This window comes from Chiloscyllium punctatum, chromosome 11, assembly GCF_047496795.1.
Source record: "Chiloscyllium punctatum isolate Juve2018m chromosome 11, sChiPun1.3, whole genome shotgun sequence".
Lineage (NCBI taxonomy): Eukaryota > Metazoa > Chordata > Chondrichthyes > Orectolobiformes > Hemiscylliidae > Chiloscyllium > Chiloscyllium punctatum.
The window spans coordinates 49391394-49411278 of NC_092749.1; the positions used below are offsets into that span (position 1 = coordinate 49391394).

General features: G+C 38.4%; 1 protein-coding gene across 10 annotated transcripts in view; it reads left to right on the forward strand.

Moving 5' to 3' along the window:
* The window catches only part of esrrga (estrogen-related receptor gamma a), a 241379-nt gene that overhangs the window by 31054 nt on the left and 190440 nt on the right, over positions 1-19885 (forward strand). Inside the window, exon 2 of one of the 10 annotated variants that reach the window (XM_072580774.1) lies at positions 7609-7761. The exons of the other annotated variants lie outside the window; for them this stretch is intronic. Within the exon in view, the coding sequence (XP_072436875.1) occupies positions 7712-7761 (50 nt within the window). The 5' untranslated portion in view covers positions 7609-7711. The remainder of the gene's footprint in view (positions 1-7608; positions 7762-19885) is intronic. 10 annotated transcript variants of the gene reach the window in all.

Below are 19885 nucleotides of genomic sequence, written 5' to 3' on the forward strand. Positions count from 1 at the left end.
CCACACTGGAAGTAATCTAATCTAATCTAAAATCATGAGGGGCATGGATAGGGTAAATACACAAGGTCTTTTCCCTAGGGTGGGGGAGTCCAGAACTAGAGGGCATAGGTTTAGGGTGAGAGGGGAAAGATTTAAAAGGAACCTAAGGGGCAACTTTTTCATGCAGCGGGTGGTGTGTGTATGGAATGAGCTGCCAGAGGAATTGGTGGAGGCTAGTACAATTACAACATTTAAAAAGCTTTTGGACGGGTACATGAATAGGAAAGGTTTAGAAGGATATGGACAAAGTGCTGGCAAATGGGAGTAGATTAGGTTAGGATATCTGGTCGGCATGGACGAGTTGGACTGATGGGTTTGTTTTTGTACTGTACATCTCTGTGACTCAATGATAAGTGACAATAAATCAATCAATCACTCAATCAACCCTGCCCAAAATTGCTTTGTCGTGCCATGTCATCGTTTTCACATTAGCAGAAATTCTGCAAATGCTTCTAGCAATCAACAAATTAATTTATATGATCAAGAAGTGCTGCAGACAAAGACATGAGATCAGTTGAAAGATTTTTGAAAGAGAGAAGAGAGATGGTTCAGGTGCACTCTTTTCATTGGAATTGAGTGTAATAATAATTTTGTTTTACCTAAACACAACATAAATAATTTACACAGTATAGTCGGTTTTGTCGTAATGTGGTAGTTCCATTCCCGTGCAACCCCGTGTCATAAGAAACTCATGTAATAGTAGCATGGTTTAAACTAATGGGACAGGAATTGTGTTATAATCAATTCATGCATTAAAAGTTCATGCTATAGAAACATTGTCCCCAATTCATCAGTTGTGTTATAGCGAATTCACATTAATAAAATGTGCATTGCAGCAAAATGACCTGTAGGCATTTACTTGAAGATCTCTTGTGGGTTTACTTGCAGTTAAACTAGCGTAAACTATATAGAGTATTTCCCAGATACAGCTGTGCCTTGACTGTAGTCATGTGATAACATCTGGGTACTTGGTTCATTTGCATGTTGACCTCTTAATGGGACGTTACCTTTGAAGCTGCTTATGCAACACCAAGGTCTGAGGAACTGTCTATATTTATTGTTCGAGTTATAGAGTCATAAAGCACAGAACTGGAAAGTAAATTTCCTATCATCTCCACAGGTGCTGATAGACCTACTGTATGTTTTTCACATTTTCTGATTTTGTTTCAGATATCCAACATCTGCCACATTTTGCTTTTTGAAGTCAGGTTCCTTTGCCTGTAGTTTGTATATTATGCATAGGATGTATAACGTTCTGTATTTTGTTAATCCCCTGACATAATTGGACTTGTCATAAATTTCTTTACCAAAGGCCACCTGTCATACTTTTGGAGGGGGTGTCGGGTAGTAATTGCTACTTCCTAAATGAATGTGTAGCAACAAATCTCATCTTAATAGTACAAATTGACAGAGCAGTAGATTACCCTCTTAGCCTGGAATTTGTTTGGGGCCATCAATAAAAATGACTAATTTGATTATTGACCAGCTCTGCTCTTGCATTTTTATAGTGATTATTATACAAGTAATAATTGAATTTAGAGAAGGGAAAGATTAGGCTATAATTTTCCCCTTCCTAAAGCAATGAACAAACTTACAGATAAATAGGGACTGCAATTTATGCAAATCTCAACTAGCAAAATAAATATATTAGTTCATATCCAATAAATTTGAGTCAGATATTTCTTTTAGCATTTGAACAATATTTCAACAGAGGTTACCTATTTAGGATCACAGAAATTATAGCAGAAGGTCATTTGGCCCATCATTTCTGATGCTAAGGCTTCAGCTCTATTTATCTACATTAACCTTACTTCCTCTCCTTTTTCCAAATCCTTTTATATTTCATTTCAAATACTTATCCAGTTTCTTTAAAATGTTGCAGCACTCACTGCCTTAATTGTAGCTTGTGGTAAGGACTTCAATATCCTAATGATATTCTTGTGAACAAAATCTCTATTAACTTTCTCCTACATTCTTCTAATGATAATCTTCTGTCTGTGACCCTTTGTTACCAATTCACTAGCCACTGGAAACAATCCAACATTGTTCACCTTCTCAAAACCTTTTTGTAATGTTGAAAATCACTATTGCGTTTCCTTAATCTTTTATACTGAATTGTTCTCTCCTTGCTTATCTTACCATGAGTCTGATGCCTCTGTGATTGGGAAATAATGCTGGTTTTCAGCTGAATCTTGAAGTGTTTACTTTTGCTGTTTATAGTTTAATGGGCACAATAGTCTTGTCCTGCATGAATGAATATCAGTGTTGTGTGCTAGGGCGCCACGACAGATGATACCTCTTATCTCCTGTGATTTGGAATTTAAAAGCCAGTGAAGCTCAACAATTTTATATTCTGATTTAAATGGGCTGAAAATGGTACTGTATTTAAATTTCAAAACTAAAACAAATGTAAATGATGCTGTGCTGTTTAATGCATATCAGGTGAAACCGCAAGTTTGCTTTTACACTCTATTCATTCGATATGAGGTTTCAAAACTAAAACTTTAGCACTTGAACAGGATTAGAAATTTTTAAATGAAGTTAGCTTGTATTTTACGTTTTCAACAGTTCGATTATAGCATGCAACCCTAGATTATAGCATGCAAATTAATCTGATATGTCCTGATAAGATAATAATCTTTATCACATTTACAGTGTATATGCAAAGTTATTTTGTATTTTTTTGCCTTCTTTAACCACTAGTTTTGAGATCACATGTTAAAATGACTAATGATTGCAATCATTTGTAATTATTGAAAAAGATGAAACCTTGTTTATTGGCTTAATTAAATAACCTCTTTGAAACTCCCACTTCAAAGTAGTTTGCGAATAACAAGCTTTTTTGCAGAAATAAATCTGGCTTTTTTGTAAAGTACATTTCAGAGTAAATGATGGATTCAGAAATCTGTGATGCTATGAGTTGAACTACTGTTGAGAGCCTAGAGAACTTACTGTTGAAGAAAGAAAGATCTTAAATTTGACATCTTCAGGGTCCCCAAAACACTTCAGAACCAATAAATTGCATTTGAAGTGTTTTTATTTCAGGTTAATGGAGCTGCCAATTTGCGCACAGTCATGTTTCACACAAACATAAATGAGGTAAATGACCTATTCGTCTACTTTGTGGCTGTTGATTGAAGAATTAAGCATTTTCAAAAATATATCCTGCTCTTCTTCAAACACTGTCTCAAGATGACTTGAGGGAAGGAATTTCCTCCCCAATGGCATTGTGGGTCAACCCAGAGCAGGTGGACTGCAGCGGTTCAAGAAGGCAGCTAACCATCACCTCCTCGAGCAATTAGGATTAGCGGTAAATGCTGGCCAACCAGCAATGCCCACATCCCATAAATTAATAAAACAAAATATTTTTTAATCCAGTTGGATATGCAGCTATGTCTTTAGTTTATGGATATGGATTTGACAGCGAGGACAGCAGTCCCTCAGTCCTACACAAAGTGTTAGGCCTATGTTATGTGCTCAAGTCCCTGGAGTTGGGCTTAATCATAGGCCAGATTTTCAAAGGGGGTTCAGGAACCTGAAACCCAGACACATTCCTAATTCCAAACCACTGCTTCATGCACATCATGTATGCAATGTGATTTTTGAAAGTTAATGTCCTTATTGGGTAGGAGACGAGACCAATCTGTCTGGCACAAGTGGCAAAGGTAGCAGTTACCTTTGGGACAGCCTCTTCCTTGCAGAAGACTGTAGGTAGGTGCTCAGATATCTGGTGGAATAAATACATGAGACTGAAGGTGACTGGGAGAAAGTGAGGACTGCAGATGCTGGAGATCAGAGCTGAAAATGTGTTGCTGGAAAAGCACAGCAGGTCAGGCAGCATCCAAGGTGTAGGAGAATCGACATTTCGGGCATGAGCCCTTCAGGTTGACTGGGTCAAACTGAGTGAATGAACTTAATATGCACAATATCTGGGCTGGGCACATTAGTTTTCAAAATTAAGATTTTTCAATTCTGCTTGTTCTGACCAACAAAAAAAGTACTGGAAAAGGATTTATCTGTATTGCTGGTATCAGCTGAAAAAAGAGAGATGTTATTAAAGCTTGTTACTTTGAATCCCTTTGAACAGATTTGCTACACTACCAATTGGGAAAAGGGAGCTGATTGGTTGGCCGGTGTATGCTGACTGAGGGATTGCCATGGCAATGCACCAGGAAACTGTTGTCTCAAGCCTTTGTTCAACTTCAACTCAGGCAGTAAAAGTTGTCGCCCCTTTAAAGTTTGGTATTCTTGTGATTTTGTCCTGATGAATGGAAGATCAAAAGTTTCAACAGCATGTCTGCTTTTACAGCAAATCTCTAGTTCTATACTAGACATGTCAATTTATCTGTGTGATTTGGCAGTCCGTGCCTCCCTTTAAAGGTGGTCTATTTGGAATACAGAAAACAAATATGAGGCATGCATGTAACTGAGTGATTTCCATCCCAGAGCAACCCCTGCCCTTCCTACCTCTTTTACTAGAACTGGAAGGTTTGGTTTAGGTTTTTCTTAACATTCTTTCGTCCTGCCTGACCAAATCATTTTCCTTATTTTTGAGAATCAAAATCCACATCTTACCCCCATGCTAGTGTTGTGAAGGGATTGAGTGATTCAAACATGCAGAAATTGGAAATGTAGATTTCTTCACCAATAGCCGAAACCCAAAGGCTGCACATTCCTTGAATACACTAAAGCGAAGTTTCTTGGCTACACTTCCTATAATATACACAGCTTAAACTGCTGCTTCACAGTCTCGATCTTTGCTTTTAAGGACAGCACCAGGGAACAAATATTAGATTTGTTGATTTTAATATATTGTCATCCTTTGGAAATAGATTTAATATTTTTTACTTCTAATAGCTAAGTTGATGCATTTAATTTTACTTTGTAACAGTAAATAAGTAATGGTGAAGTTGAGGCAGTAGGAGGTGATTTGATTAACTGTGAGTGACAGTTAATACATCAGCAATAATCATTTGAGCATTATGGCATCTTTGTATGTTGCAGAAGTTATTAATTCATCTTCAGTTACATTGTATGTGAAGTATTTTTTAACTTTTAATCTTACCATTGATGTGGAAAATTAATTTTATGCTTTAAATAACTATAATCCAACAAGGAGAAATTATTCTTTTAATTACTGTTCCATTTACCCTCCATTTAGCTACTCTAAATGTTTGCCATGCATTCGCTTTCTTTTGTCAAAACACTTGATGGCTAACTTAACCACTCAGTTTGCCACAAAATCTTTCTTCTCATTAGAAATTATGGACAAGAGACATTTGTGTAAATTTGTAGCTCTCTGATAATAACTGACTTCAATCATATTGTTCTTAACCAAGTGCTGGAATGAAATTGTTATCAAAGGGCTTTTTTACTGTTTACTTTGCCTAATGGATTGAATGGAGAAGAGAATCAATGGTAGTTGTGGAAGCATCAGTGAGATGCATTACCCCACTATTGAATTTAAAGGACAGAATAGGTGTAGCATGCTTGAGGAGGGAACTAAAGGACAGAAACAAAAGTTAATGGGAGAAATAATATTGTAATTAATTTACCCCAATTAAGAAAAAATGAAGAATAACTAGATGCTCACAGTAGATGTTGCTAAATTAATATTAAAATCTAGGTATTGGCAACATAGTGTTATGCGTAGTTCTCAAGTAGATATCAGAGTGCGGCTAAGTAAAAGTACTTCTGGGGAGCTTGGTTTAACATCCAATGCTAAACAGTTCAAATAAACTAGACTACAGTTTAGATCTGTTCAGGTAGTGCTGGATATAAATGATGCAATCATTTATATTTTGTATTCATACTAACCCTGTTTCTTTACATGTATTTTATCCCCCTCTTGTAGTGGCAAGCCTTGGATTTTCTTCAAAATAATAACATTAAATTGGGTAGATATACAGAAATAACTTCCTCTGCTGGGATATTCCACAACACGTGGTATGATCTTAAAATTAAAGAGAAGGGTTTTGTGGTGAAATCTGAAAGCTGTTTTTCATACAAAGTGAAGTAAGTAGCTGGATCTCTTCCCAAAAGGCTTTGAATGCTCCATCAGTAGAGACAGTCAAAATAGATTTCTGTTCGGTTTGAGTGCGAAAACGTATGAAGTAATGACAGGTAAATGTAGTTAAGGTAGAAGTGAAACAGTTGCATGACTGAAAGGTCTGCACCTGTTCTAATCTTTCTATTTTCAGTGATCAAGGAAAAATACTGCACATACTATACATATGAAATCAGAGCAAAAAATGCTGGTAACGTTCAGCAGATCAGACAACATCTGTGTAGAGAGAAGAACATTTAATGTTGCCAATTGGTAGTCTTTCGTTCCAACCAGAAATATTTAGCGATTGAATGGATCTGACGCAGATGAAAAGGCAGAGCAAGAGAGGTTGCAGGCTTTGGGGAATGACAGTGTGAACAAAAGGGAAGGTTTAGGATAGGATAGAGAACAAAATGATCACATGATAAACAGGAGGATGGCACAAGGCCAAAGGACTTGTTAGAGGGGCAAGTAAAGAACTAAAAAGCGTACAGAGGAGGCATTTGGAAGAAAACGCAGAATCATTACAACAGCTGCTGTTCAAAAACAACAAAAAGGGTACATCAGTTGTGATCCAAATTTTTTTGAAATCTAAAAGGTTCTAACATTGCTAACCAACTAAAAGATGTTGATGCCCCTGTGAGCCACATATCCCACCAATTGGCTGATTGACTCAAATAACCTGTTCTGTTCTTTATAATAGGCAGAGTACAGACTCTACTCACCAGTGTATACTTGCAAAACCCAGAGCAAAACATCTACTGTTAGATGTAATTCCTCAGTTGGGCAGCACTTGCTGAACAAGCTGAGGGTGCTGTTAACTGTACTAACAACCAATGCAATATAATTAGTTAAACTAGTAATGTGACTCACATAGGTTTAGCGATTTTTGGGAAGATTTGAGGCTCAGGTTGATTATAAGTATGTAAGTTAGCTCACTGAGCTTGAAGGTTTGTTTTCAAACATTTCGTCACCGTACTAGGTGACATCATCAGTGAGAGTCTCTGGTGAAGTGCTGCTGGTATGTCCCGCCTCTCTACCTACCTTCTCTTGAAAAAAAAAGTGCCAGAAATGACATCACCCACTTTAAGAAACTAAGACCTATAAATAGAGAGGCAGGACATACCACCAGTGCTTCACCAGAGACTCTCACTGATGATGTTACCGAGTATGGTGATGAAATGTCTGAAAACAAACCTTCAAGTTCAGTGAGCTAACTTACATACTTATCACATAGTCTTGTTAGGAGCAAGATACATTCGTATGCACAGATCTGATCTCTCTAAACTAAGGTTGCTGTTCAAATTTTGTAACCCTTTGAATGAATTTCAAGGGAGCTTGGCAATGTGATAGTTTCCTGTAGTCCATCACAGTGCCATAGACAATCAGATTTTATTTGCCAACCAGTCAGCACCCTTGAGTCCAGTGTTTTGAATTGTTATGATCATTTGAAATTTGGCATTCTTGCGTTTGTCCTGATCAGTGCAAGACGAAAAGCTTCGGCAACATGTCTCTCTTTTCAGCAACATTCAAGTTCTGTACTGCCAAGCGAACGATGAGCTTCATTGGAAGAGTGTAGGAGGCCAAGGACAGATAAGTCAGAGTGGGAGTGAGGCGCAGAATTAAATGGCTGGAAACCCGGGGCCATGCTTTTGGAGTGAATGGTCGAACCCATGGTAAGTCAGATTCAAGTGAGGCAGTGAAAAAATGTGCTTAATAAATTTAAAAAACCTTTTAAAAACCTTTTCTTTATCCATGCTTTTCTTTTCATGTACTACACAATGAATAGTTATTGAAAGTGCTAAATAATTATAAAAAAAATTAACGACATAAGATATAGTTACTTTCCATGTCAAATTACTGCATGATTTAAAACAAAGTGCTCTCTTGTTACATTTTATTTCAAATAATAGAAATGAGGTGTAGTCAGGATTTGCTTGACGTAAGGTAATCCTGAAGTTGGAATCATGTGCAGGTTCCATGCCTACACTGGTGGGCAGTGGGACCATAGTGGCCACCTTTTTGGTGGCACTTCTAAATTTCCAGTAAGGACAATAGGCATCTCTTCAAGCTTCCATCCTAATCACAGAGCCTCTGAGAGAGAGATGGCTACCGCCAAGGCTGCAGGGAGAGCAGTAAAGACCCTGTTCCATTAGTAGGGGCAGGCAGACCAGGCACGCTGTTCAGAAAGGAAACTTTGCCGTGTCGACCCTTTGACCCTCTCCCTGTGTGTTGGAACTTCTGTGTCTGATGGCTTCCCCTGGAATGCTGCAGGGAGCTTTGCCTCAATGTTTCCGGCTCAGTGCTTCTCCCCATAGGGTGTACGGCTGCCCTGTTGTTGGTGAAACACCGACAGCTTGGAAAGAGGGCCCACCATTGAACCTTTAATCATCTAAGTTGGCTCACTGCCTTTGGTCAGTAGATTGTCATGCCACTGCAATTCTCGTCACTTGGACGTATCTGTGGCTACACTATTATTGCTTTCAGGCTGCCACCCCAGACGGTTGTAATGTCTCCCTCACTGTATATTGCATGTTGGTTACCAGAAGCCTTGTTTATCCCACTTTGCCTGAGAATTTGTTTAACGATTTTCTCCCCTGGATCCAGGAATAGTTCAAAATGTCCGAACCAATACTTTATGTCATTCCCACTTGGCCTGAACTGGGCAGGAAGGACCAATCCCTGGTGTTGTCATTTTCTGTCAATCAGCTTTCGTCTGGATTCAACCAAAGCTATATTTAATGATATTGATACAGATATATTGATTTGCTGTGCATTTTATGGAAAATAAAAATGCCAGCCTTTGCAGAAACAAGCTAGAAAACATGTAGAATTTGTGCTTTGAAATCCTGTGGTAAATTATATTTTAATGGCCTTTTTCTTGGCTTAATTATCACTATACTATTCCAGCTATAAAACAACCACTGAAATGTAGCCCCACAATACATAGGTATCAGGCCAGGGAGTGATGTTGCTGCTTCATCACCTGACAAATTCTCAATTTTTCTTGCTCCATTTTGGATCAGATGCTAAAGGCTTTTCCTGTATGAGGAGAATGTGTTTTTTTTTCCTGCCACCACATAAACCTAGAACACTCCCTTATTCACCTTTTCTGCCACAGCATAAATGTTGCAGTGGGAAAGATTTAATTGCCTGATTTCTTGGCAGGTAGTTGATATATAGCTAGGACATCTGATCGGCATGGACAAGTTGGATTCTGATTCTATATGGAATGGCAGAGAAAGAGAAGGGAGAACAGTTAAGGAAAAGGAACCCAAAAGAAAAGAGAAAGACAGGACGCAGTTTTTATTTTTAAAAAAAGGCTTAAAAATTATATATTCCTCTTCGAATTTTCTTAACCATTTACAATCTGTGACTTTATTGTTTAGGCCACATGGGATGATTGTCCACAGTTTGCTTACGATTGCAGCCTAGCTAGCATCCTTTAAGAAGTTATTAATTATAGAGCCAATGCACATCAGACAGTGGGTGTGTTGAGATTAATCACTGATGCTGGAGTGACTTGCTGAAATGCATTTTAGTTTCATCTTTCGTCAGCTTGTAATGGGTTTTCCTTTGCACCAGCAGGTGAACAGGTGCATAGCTGCTGCTTTTTCAATTTGCTTTTAGATGGCACAAAACCATCCAGCAAGGAACAGGAACCTCCCTGTTTCTGTCAGGTGCTGCTAAAATGGTTTTCGATAAAGAGTGTCAGAATACTGAATGCAGGGTGCACAAATTGGTTTACATTTTCTTAATATAGTCTGGAGCTTGCTCTGAGGTTGTTCAGTGTTCTGCCTTTACTGTTGCTGCCTGCCTGAAATTTTCCATGGCTCTGAGCCAAATCAAGGTGGAATTCTCCTTCATGTCTCTGAATGGGAGGCTTTTAATTATTTGCCAGAATAGATTGACTTTGTACTGTTTTGCACATTGCTATTTTTCTGCAACAGAGAAAGAAACTATGCTGACAGAAAACAGCAGAGGAAGCAGCTATTTCAGCGCAAAACAAAATTAAGCTTCTTTCACATTAAATTTGAGAGGATAAAATTATAAATAATTTCCGCTCATGCCCTTTCACTTTGTTTCTCACCCTCCTCCATCCAGCCCCCAAGCAGCAGTCAGTACTCTGGATGAAAGAGTTTGAAGGTGATATATTGCCAGGCTTCTGTCAATTTCATACTTGGGATGAATGAGAGTGACCTGGCTTTTTTCTGACTACTTGAATAATAATTTTCCCTTTCTCTACTGAGAAGACAGCAAGAGAAGGCTGAATTTGACTTCTGGCTGCCTAACCAACAGAGTGAGTTGGCTAGTTGCCCGCCCACGGCGCTGAGACAGCCAAGATTCTAAGGTCCTGGCTTCATTTGTCTCTGGCTGCCAAGCTGTAGGGGTGCCAAATGGGTAACTCGCTGAATAAAGGCAGGATAACATTGGGCCATCCCTGCCAAACATGAGTTAAATGTGAAAGATGGTTCCAGTTATAGGGGGAGGTGTGGTGTGCAAGGTTGACGGTGTCTCGGTTAGTGTTGAGAAACTCAGAACAGTGCTCCTGCTTCACAAAAGTTATTTTCAACTTACCATTTGTTTGACTTTTTATGGCCCTAACTCAGGTGGATCCAATGAGAGTGTGCGCAGTGTTATTTTATTTGGTAATCCGTGTCCTCGGACCCCAGTTTACATTTTGAAGAGTGTATGCAGTCTAAGACAGGCATGCGATTTGGGAGCTGAATACTTGATCCCTTTCAAAATGGCACAGGCCATAGCTTTGTTAGTCAGCCACAAAGCTCTCAATCCTGTTTCATAGCCATTACTACTCTCTTAAATCTAGGCTCAAGTCAAAATTGTACAGAAAGAAAATGAAAGTAGCATGTTTCTGCACGTTGTGTACTCTCTGGAAATTCACTGTTTCTGCCAAATGGAAACTAGTGGTTGTTGTCTTGCTAGTTTGAAATCATGCTGGAGTTCCAAATCGTTTTTAAAGTTTAGAGAAACAATTGAATCTTGATGGTTTTGTAAGTGAGAGCACGAGTATGCAGCACCATCAAGTGGAACCATGCAGAGTCAGTTTCACCCTCCTGACATGTAAGTTTTCCATTACCCTACATGGAAAAGGGGACCCTGGAAGAAGTGAGCTCACTGGGCTGCTGACTTGTGCCACTTAATAGCTTATTAAAGAGGCCATTGGTAGGGGAATGCGAGAATGTGATCCACCTGTCCCCGTTGGCATTGGAGAAATGTTGTTCAAAAGGATTTGCCAGAGGGATTCAAGATAAAAGATTCAGTAGTGTCCGTCATTAAATACACACAAATGAAACAGACGTTTGGAAGATAATGCCAAGGTGAATACCAGTACAGAATGCTTCTCTTGATGAAAGAGTCAAATTTGTGAGGGAGTATTCTCCAAAATGTAGAAAATGGAAGACTACTATTCAGAGCTTTTTTGTAACTTTACTCAGTTATCATGGCTGTACAATCTTGAGAATTAAAACTGGGGTTTAATGAACTGGATAAGAAGTAAAAGTACATTAGTAAACAATATGCAAAGAAAAAGAAAATTTGGGACAATTGGAAAATTTTATAAGAAAGATTAATATCTCTTTTGTGGCAGAGGGATAAAGTTTAATAATTCTGATTGAACCTGACAAGAAAATATTTGTTTCAGGTAGATGAGTGCTGAGAACTAAATTTGGCATACCGGTTTAGTGAGTTACTATGACTGTTGAACTGAGAGAACTGAATTAAACTGCACATTTATATTGGCAAAATCGCTGATGCAATCTGTAATAATGAGTATGTCAATGATGGTGTAACGGAAATCTATGATGTTTGGTTATTTACATTATCGCTAAGTATTTTTGAGATTTAAAGTTAAGTGGCATTATATGGTGGACTTTTGGATTATATTGCAAAATTCAGGTATTAATACAAGGAAAAGTATGTAGTACACATTTTCAGTATTATAAACAAATTAGCACTTTAAATTATTTTGGAGCCAGATTCTAACGTGATTCAAGTTATGTTTAATATCGGTGTTGCCATAATTTTCAGTGAGCTGGTAGTCTAGACCATTTGTGGTATTTTTTCACAATCAAAAATGGATTAAAATGCAGGACAATAATACTCATTTCTGAATATTATTCTGCACCAAGACCAGAAATTCTTGATATTGGATGCTCTTTATAAAGCACTATTGAAAAGTGATCTACAGAAGTGCACACACAAAGAAATGAAGTGGCATATGCTTTGAAAAATAATAGATACCTAGAGTGAGTTCAAAGCTGTAATTTAATCTTGAAGTTCAGAAGACCGTTGCAAACGAGTCAAGGGGTCCCCTACTGTGGTTGGTGTCACCTGAACCCCTCAATTCAATTATAACCTTGCAATTTTTTTCTGGGTTTCCATTAGTCTTTATCTCAGATGTTTTCACATCTTTGATGATCATGTAGCATTTGATGTATCCCAACAAAAAGCTTTTTTTTGCTCACGTTCGTAGAATGCACAAAAATAGAGAGGCACAGTAAACATTTGGATTTCCGTATATGTCAGTTATGTCTGTGAATGTAATGGTGATAACATTTGCACATAAGTAACATCTTTATCAAAGTATTCCACATGTTATACCTCACACCTTGAGCAGTAATATTAAGTGAAATATGGTACATTATGCTGTGCAACTATGTTTAACGTAACATAAACATTTAGGCACTGGTCAACAAATGGAAATCTGTCTCTGCATCTGCTGGCAAGCTGCTTACTGTAGTCAGCAGCTGAGCATGTTTAGCTCTTGCTGTTGCATGCAGGGTTCATCCTAAATAACAGTGCAGATTTTCTCCTTTAGGGATAAAGAAAGCTTGAATCCAGCAGAGTCTGGCTTTTATTGCACAAATGTTAGAGGAAAAGTCATAAGTCATTGCTTCTGTGTGTTAACGTCATCACAGTGCATTCATTTAATTTGCACAGTGAAAATTTCCAAAGAGCATGTGTCCAGAAAAAATGGGGTGAATGAGCTAAAAGGCAGAACCTGGAATGCTGCTATTAGAACAGTGAACTATTTCACAGTCACATTATTTTTGTGTTTTTGTTAGTCGTAATGATTAGCAAAGCCCTTCCTTGTTTCCAGCATTGCTCAACAGGGGAGCTGTAAGCAGTAAAGTCTTAAACGGAATGGAAAGTTACGCTGATGGAATGTTTTAGCTATACTTAGTGCAAAATTTATTTTGAAAAGCCAGGAGAACATGGGCCATAAGCCAGTCGAGTGTAAATGTTAACGTCATAGTCATTGTAAGTCTGCATAGCACTAGATATTCAACGACTTTTCCTCTTTTTCTCCCTTCTTACTTTTTCAGCTTGCCTCAGTTTGTTGTAGCACCTGCCTCTCTGTCAAAAAGGCCATTGGTTTAATTCCTACAGAATGAGGGTGTTCTTCATTGTCGAAGATGTCGTTCTTCACATGAATCAGTAAAGTGAATCCTGTCTGCCTGTACTGATGATGCTGATGTATTAAATAGATCCCATGGCAGTATTTTCAGGGGAGCAGGTGGTTTTCCTGGCATTCAGGCCAGCATTCACCCCTCAAAAAAAAGATGAATGAGTCATGCATGTAATTTACTATTTGTAGGGTCTTGCTGTGCATGCATTGGTCGCTTCAATTACCTACAAAAACAAAATATCCCATTTTGTGTGAAGCCTTCAGTATGTCCCAAAGTGCTTTAAAACCATTGAAGTACTTTTATTGGATAGAAAATACATAACAGTGATGGCACGACGAAAGAATAGTTGATTTGATGTCCAATTCTTCAGATGTTCTTAGAAAGATCAAGCATTAAAGAAATACTTTTTTTTATCTTATAAAATATCAATCTACTTTTCCTTTCTCTTGTAAATAGGACAAATCCAGTACTAATTGGGTGTAGGCTAACAAGGTTTACTTCAGAGACCAGTACTCCATGGAGACTACACCCTTGGATTTGGCCTGCTAATATACATCTTATTGAGAGCCCTCTGCCCAAACAGCAAGGCCTAAGCCCACAGAACATGGACTCTGTCCTCAAACACAATAGACCTGTGAGCTGCAGACATTAGCTGGATATTCTCGGGGGCTTGCCGATAAGCTGCAGTGTTGCCACTGGATTTAACATGATTCAGAAAAGAGGCGTGGGCATTCGGGAAAGTGGAGTGATTTGGTGGAGGATGATCAGGAAAGGGAAAGTGAAGCAGGGCTGACTTAGAGAAAAGCAAGTGATCGGGAAAGATGGTAAAGTTGGCAGTCAGATGAGTTTAGGGAGAGGTGTGAAAGGTCTGATAGAAATATTGACCTAGATGTTGTTGTGAGCTATTCACTTTATGTACCATTTTCTCTTGATTAGGATTCGGTTTGTCAGTAAGACTTGAGGTCATTAACTATTTGCTTAAATTTGCCACCACTTACAGGATAGCAGTTATATGAGCAGGTAATGTATCCGGAAGTTGCTTCAACAAATTAGATTGAAGAATCTTTACTGAGCTATATAGATGGCAAAGCATGAAGTAACAAATAAATATAAATTACGTTTAGTTAATTGTGCAGAAAATAACATAAAGGTATGAGCATATGCATGGTATTAAGGAATGATACAAGTGTCAAAATAGAGACTGTATGGAAAAATATCATCTTAATTTCTCTAAAATAATCTGTAACACTAACTATCTTCAGAGGGAATAAGACTACACACTTATAAATTAAATATTCCAGGGCAAAGATATTGTTCTACAGTAATCATCACAAAGCCATTTCAATTGTCAGTTCCTCCATCTTGTAGAATCCTATATCTGTTTTTCTGTTTTTAGAGTGAGTGCATTTATATTAAGAGCAAGCCACTACAGTGGTCTCACACCAGTTTTGATCAGCAAAGACTGCATTTTCACAGCCTGTTGAGGAACAAAGTATTATTGACAACAGCTTCTGGATTTCCATCTTTTACTGTAGTATGTGCAAACGCTCCAATTTGCTGGCATTGTTAGTGAACATATGGTTATATGGTTTTCATATGATTGGTTTTGAGATGACTGGGCTAATATGGGCTTAATCAGAAGCAACCTGATCCCATTTGCCAGTTGACAAATATGACAACCGCACAAACAAGTCTGCTGACCCAAACGACAAGGTGAGGAGAATTGAAAGGTGCCAGGTTGAAAATAAAAACAAAAGTACGGGAAATACTTTGCAGGTCAGGCAGCATCTCTGGAGAAAAACAAATCTAAAAGGTGGAATCTTCTGCTCCCTGTTGGTGGCTAGCTTGGAGGTGGGAAGGACACGCAACTTGGTGGGATGGTGGTGAACCTCACTACCTTCCTGCCTCTAGCAGAATAAAATTCTGGATGGGCATGCTGAAAGCTGTCCTCTCTGTTCTGCTTCCCATTTACACTCTCTAAGATCAGATAATGAGCTCTTGAGGGCCTTAGCCTGTCACCAGTGATGTTAACCCAGCTTCAATCAGCCTGTTGCTATGCAGAATGCATGACATCTGCCACAGTGCAGGCAACCTTGGTGGGCAGTTGTCCCACAATCAAAGGAACTGGACGTTGGCTTGGATGTTCTCCACAGGGAGCCAACCCTCAGACCTTGCTTTTGACCCAAACAACCCCCATTACTTACCTTTGTCCTTGGTCCTCAGACTCTGGGAGTACTCATAGCCGCATCTACGGGGGCCTCTAATTGTCCGGCAGCTCTTGTTGATTGGGACTCTTTCCCTGGAATGCTGATTTGGGGTGTCAGCCCACTGGTGGCCTTACCACTACCTGATTGACGTATGGCTCAAAGGGCCTTCCTCGGAAGTGGTAACATGGGTTTCTTCACCCAGAAGACATCTCAAAAGATTTTGCCCTACCTCTCAAATCGATGATCTTTCATTCGAAATTTTAAATCACTGCAGGATTTTTCAAATGTGTGCGCAGAATAAAATGGTATTTTCAGGAGGGATTTGTTAAAAGATAATATAAACTTTTAAAGAACTATTCAGAGACAAGAGTTCATCGTGTGGCTTTACTAAAATAAAAGAAGGGTCGACTGGTTCATGTTATGTTTGTTCTTAGAAATTTTAAATAAATAGACGGCTGTTTGAAAATCTACTTCTGTAAAATAAAGTGCTACCTACATTTGTGATATATAATTATGTGGAATACAATTAAAATACACATGGACATAAATAGTTTGGAATATGTGGATAAATTGCAGATGGAAATTATTGCAGAGAAATGTAAAGTGATATGCTTTAGTGAGAAGATTAAGGAGAGGCTACAAAAAATAAAGGGCACAATTGTAAAGATCGCTTAGCTGTACACATTATCACCCAATCTGGACACTGACAGTATCTCTGACTTGCCTTTCCTTGTCCTGCAGTTTTGGGATATATCCCATCAGCTGGAGCTACCAGACTCATAGTACTTCTGTATCTCCTGGTATTTGAGTGCACACACAAAGTCTGGAAATTTGTCATTGTCATCAGAAGTCCTCACTCAAGACACGTTTCAGTCAGGAGGTTCTGACACACCCTGAGAAGGATAGCCTATGATACCGGCCCAGTGGCTTGAACACTGTCAGTCAACTGTATGAGTGATCAGAGTCAGGTTTCTCTCCTTGCAGTGAATGAGAAGCTGGTTTTCAGGCAGTTCCCAACCATAATTGGCTTTTTCTGCCCTATTGTGATTGTCTTCTCCTACAATGAGAAGTTTTAAGGCTGATAGAAGTAGCTGTCACAGTTGTTAATGCTGGTGCAGATCTGGAAAAGATGGTGAGATTTTCTGAGAGAGGATGTAGGCAGTGCATAGGGCACACAGGCTAAATGAGGAGATGGGTTTTGGATGGGTGAAAAGCAGTGCATGCAAATGTCGCATGAATTAGTGAGAGGGGTAGAATCTGAATTAGCTTGGGAAATGGGTGCAGTAACAGAGACGGAGTGACTGTGAAATACTGGAGAGATGATGTTGGCAGTTACTGACCCAGCGCAAAAAGTCTTTGACCATTTTCCTTCACTGCCAGGCATTCCTTTAGATGGTTGAGACTGCAATGACCAGATGACAATCTTGGACCAAGCTGTCAGGGTGTGATGGTATAGCATCATATACCGGTCCTGGGATAAGATGATATTCTGCGCTCTGCACCATCATGTCTACCAGGACCTGCAGATGCCCATCCTGCAAGCTTGGGGCCAATTTCTGCTTATTTGCCACATCTGAGGAAAATATCAGGAACCATCGAGGGCAACTTCAGACTGACTGTGCATAGCATGGTGCACATTGGGCTGGGCGCAAAGAATGCCAGTCAATTCCAGGATATCCTGGCTCGTTGGATGCTGCCTGAACTGCTGTGCTCTTCCAGCACCACTAATCCAGTATTTTTTTCTGGGTCCAGTGAAATGGTGGAATCTGGCTAGCATTGGACGAGAAGGGTGCCTTTGAGGCTTAGTTAGTTAATGAGGTATATTTGGGATGATAATTGGGAGGGAAACTGAAGCTTTGTTGAAATATGCCAAAATTCAGCCCCTCCGTTTCAGAGGAAGCTGGCAGGAGGTCGAATGTTTTTCCAGACAAGCCCCAGCTGTTTTACCCTCCCATACCCAGAGAGTGTAGTCTCTGCATCCTTCACCAAACTGCATTCCTAATGTTGGAAGTGGCCGTTTTTATATATTGTGTTTGAGTAACTTCTTAATTACACAAACTTTATCGGGGTCAATAATAAGAATTACCATCCTTGATCAACAACTCTTGGAATTTTCAACCTATTGTTATTTCCACCTATTGTCCATCTCAAAGAAATGAAGAGAGTATATGCAAGGACCACTGAGTGAATCATGAAAAATATTCTGATCTCTGCCTAATTAGCAGGGAAAAATTGATGGTTCCAATAGGTTGATCAATCACCAGCCAATTTTATCTGAACTTTCCTTTGAAGTAATAAAATGGATATTATTTTTCCTAAAAACACTTAACTTCATTATGTTCCAATGCTTGTCTTACAAACATTAGACATTGGTACATTTCAGGGTTGGCTCAGCAACACTCTCTTTGCAAGTTTAAATTCAGGAGACCTGTTAAAATTACGCTTGTAAGATTTGTGGGCCAAGAGTGTAGGGAATTGAGGTGGAGATAACACAACACAAAGAGAAAAATGAGATTTGTATTTTTAATCCACTACAGCTATCATTGTTTTTTTTTTAACAATGAGAATCACTGTGAATATATTTTAAAGTATATGACATGGAGGCGAAGATGCTTTAAGGCAGTTATAGTTTATTTAAAAACAGTAAGATGAACCTAGAGCTGGTGAGGTATACATTGAGGTCTGTTAAGAACCAAATTGTATGGCTGATTACTGTAAATCTTTTTATTTTGATTTGCCCATAATTTAGTGTAATTTAGGGCCATGAAATCTCTTATTGCAAATGCTTTCACATTTAACGGCTCTAAGCAACCATGAAAATGTAAGACTTGCAAAAATTGCCAGGATTGGCTTTCACAGTCCCAAAGTGGCATTTCTATAATAAGCAAATAAACACAACAAAATAAGCATGTTTTACTTCAGTGAATTCAAGGGATATTTCCAAAGAAATAAATATTGGTTTTGACTTTCTTGCATATGAGGTTTTTTTTATTTCTTTTAACCTCAGCCATGATAATTACATTTCAGTAGTGGAAGATATTCCATTGCACTTTGCACAGAGGGAAAATAAACTATTAACCAATCTGATACACATTCATTGAGTGCAATTCATAGTTTGAAAATCTGGTTTAAACGTTTTGCTTAGGTTTATTTAGTAGGGCTTTTAAGGCATGGAGCACTTGTGCAGTTTAAGATGTAAACACCTGGAACTTAATTTTCAGCGCATTCAAAACTAATTCAGTCTTTTTAGTTTATACAATAGTAGCTTGAATAGAGGAATTAATGTATATTACAGTTCAACTGTATCTTGAGAAAATGGGGCTTTGCATTATGTACAATTATTTTTCATGTATCAGGGATCGCTAATAACTACAGCAGGAAACTGAGTGTTTTGAGTATATGTTTTGGCAGGCACATAGCTGCTTATGTTCTGGTAGGCCTGTCCATGCACTGGATTTAATTTGATATTCAAATTTCTGTAAAAGTGATGGGAGCTTCAAAATGTTGTGCTGCAGTACACCATTCTGAAATAAATGCAACTTGCTTTCCTTTGTTGGAAGTCTTGAAACAAATCCAGTGCTAGAATTGTTAGCAGTAAGTAAACTGCATTATATTTATTTTTAATGTGAAAAGTGCTCAAACCATCTAAAAATAAACAGATGCATAGCAGTTCATTAGTCTGCCTGCTTCGACTGATTTTCCCATTGATTAGTCTCAGTACTAATGCCTGCTCATTCCTCACTTCATAACTAATTAACGTCAGTGCCTTTCTGACTGGTTGACTAGTTTCAAGATCTCGGAGTATGTGTGAATTTATATGGACTAGATGCGGCAAATATAGTCTGACTACATTAATTAATTCCACTTAGCCTCCACAGAACTTTAACCCACAACTTCATAGAATATTGCAACAAAAAGTGACATTGGGATTCTTTAAAAGTTAAAGATGGACGTTTGTGGGCTATGTTGTATTTACTATATTTGTATATTTTGGAAGTGTACAAACTATTTTTGACAGCTATCATTCTGTGTCTGCATTATGCAGAGTCCAGAAAATATTATTTCATTGGTCCATAAAAAGAAACTAATAATGTGGGTAAGAAAGACATACTAAATCTTTGCTTTTAAATTCTAATTCAAGATCTTCATTTTCAAAGGGGAGA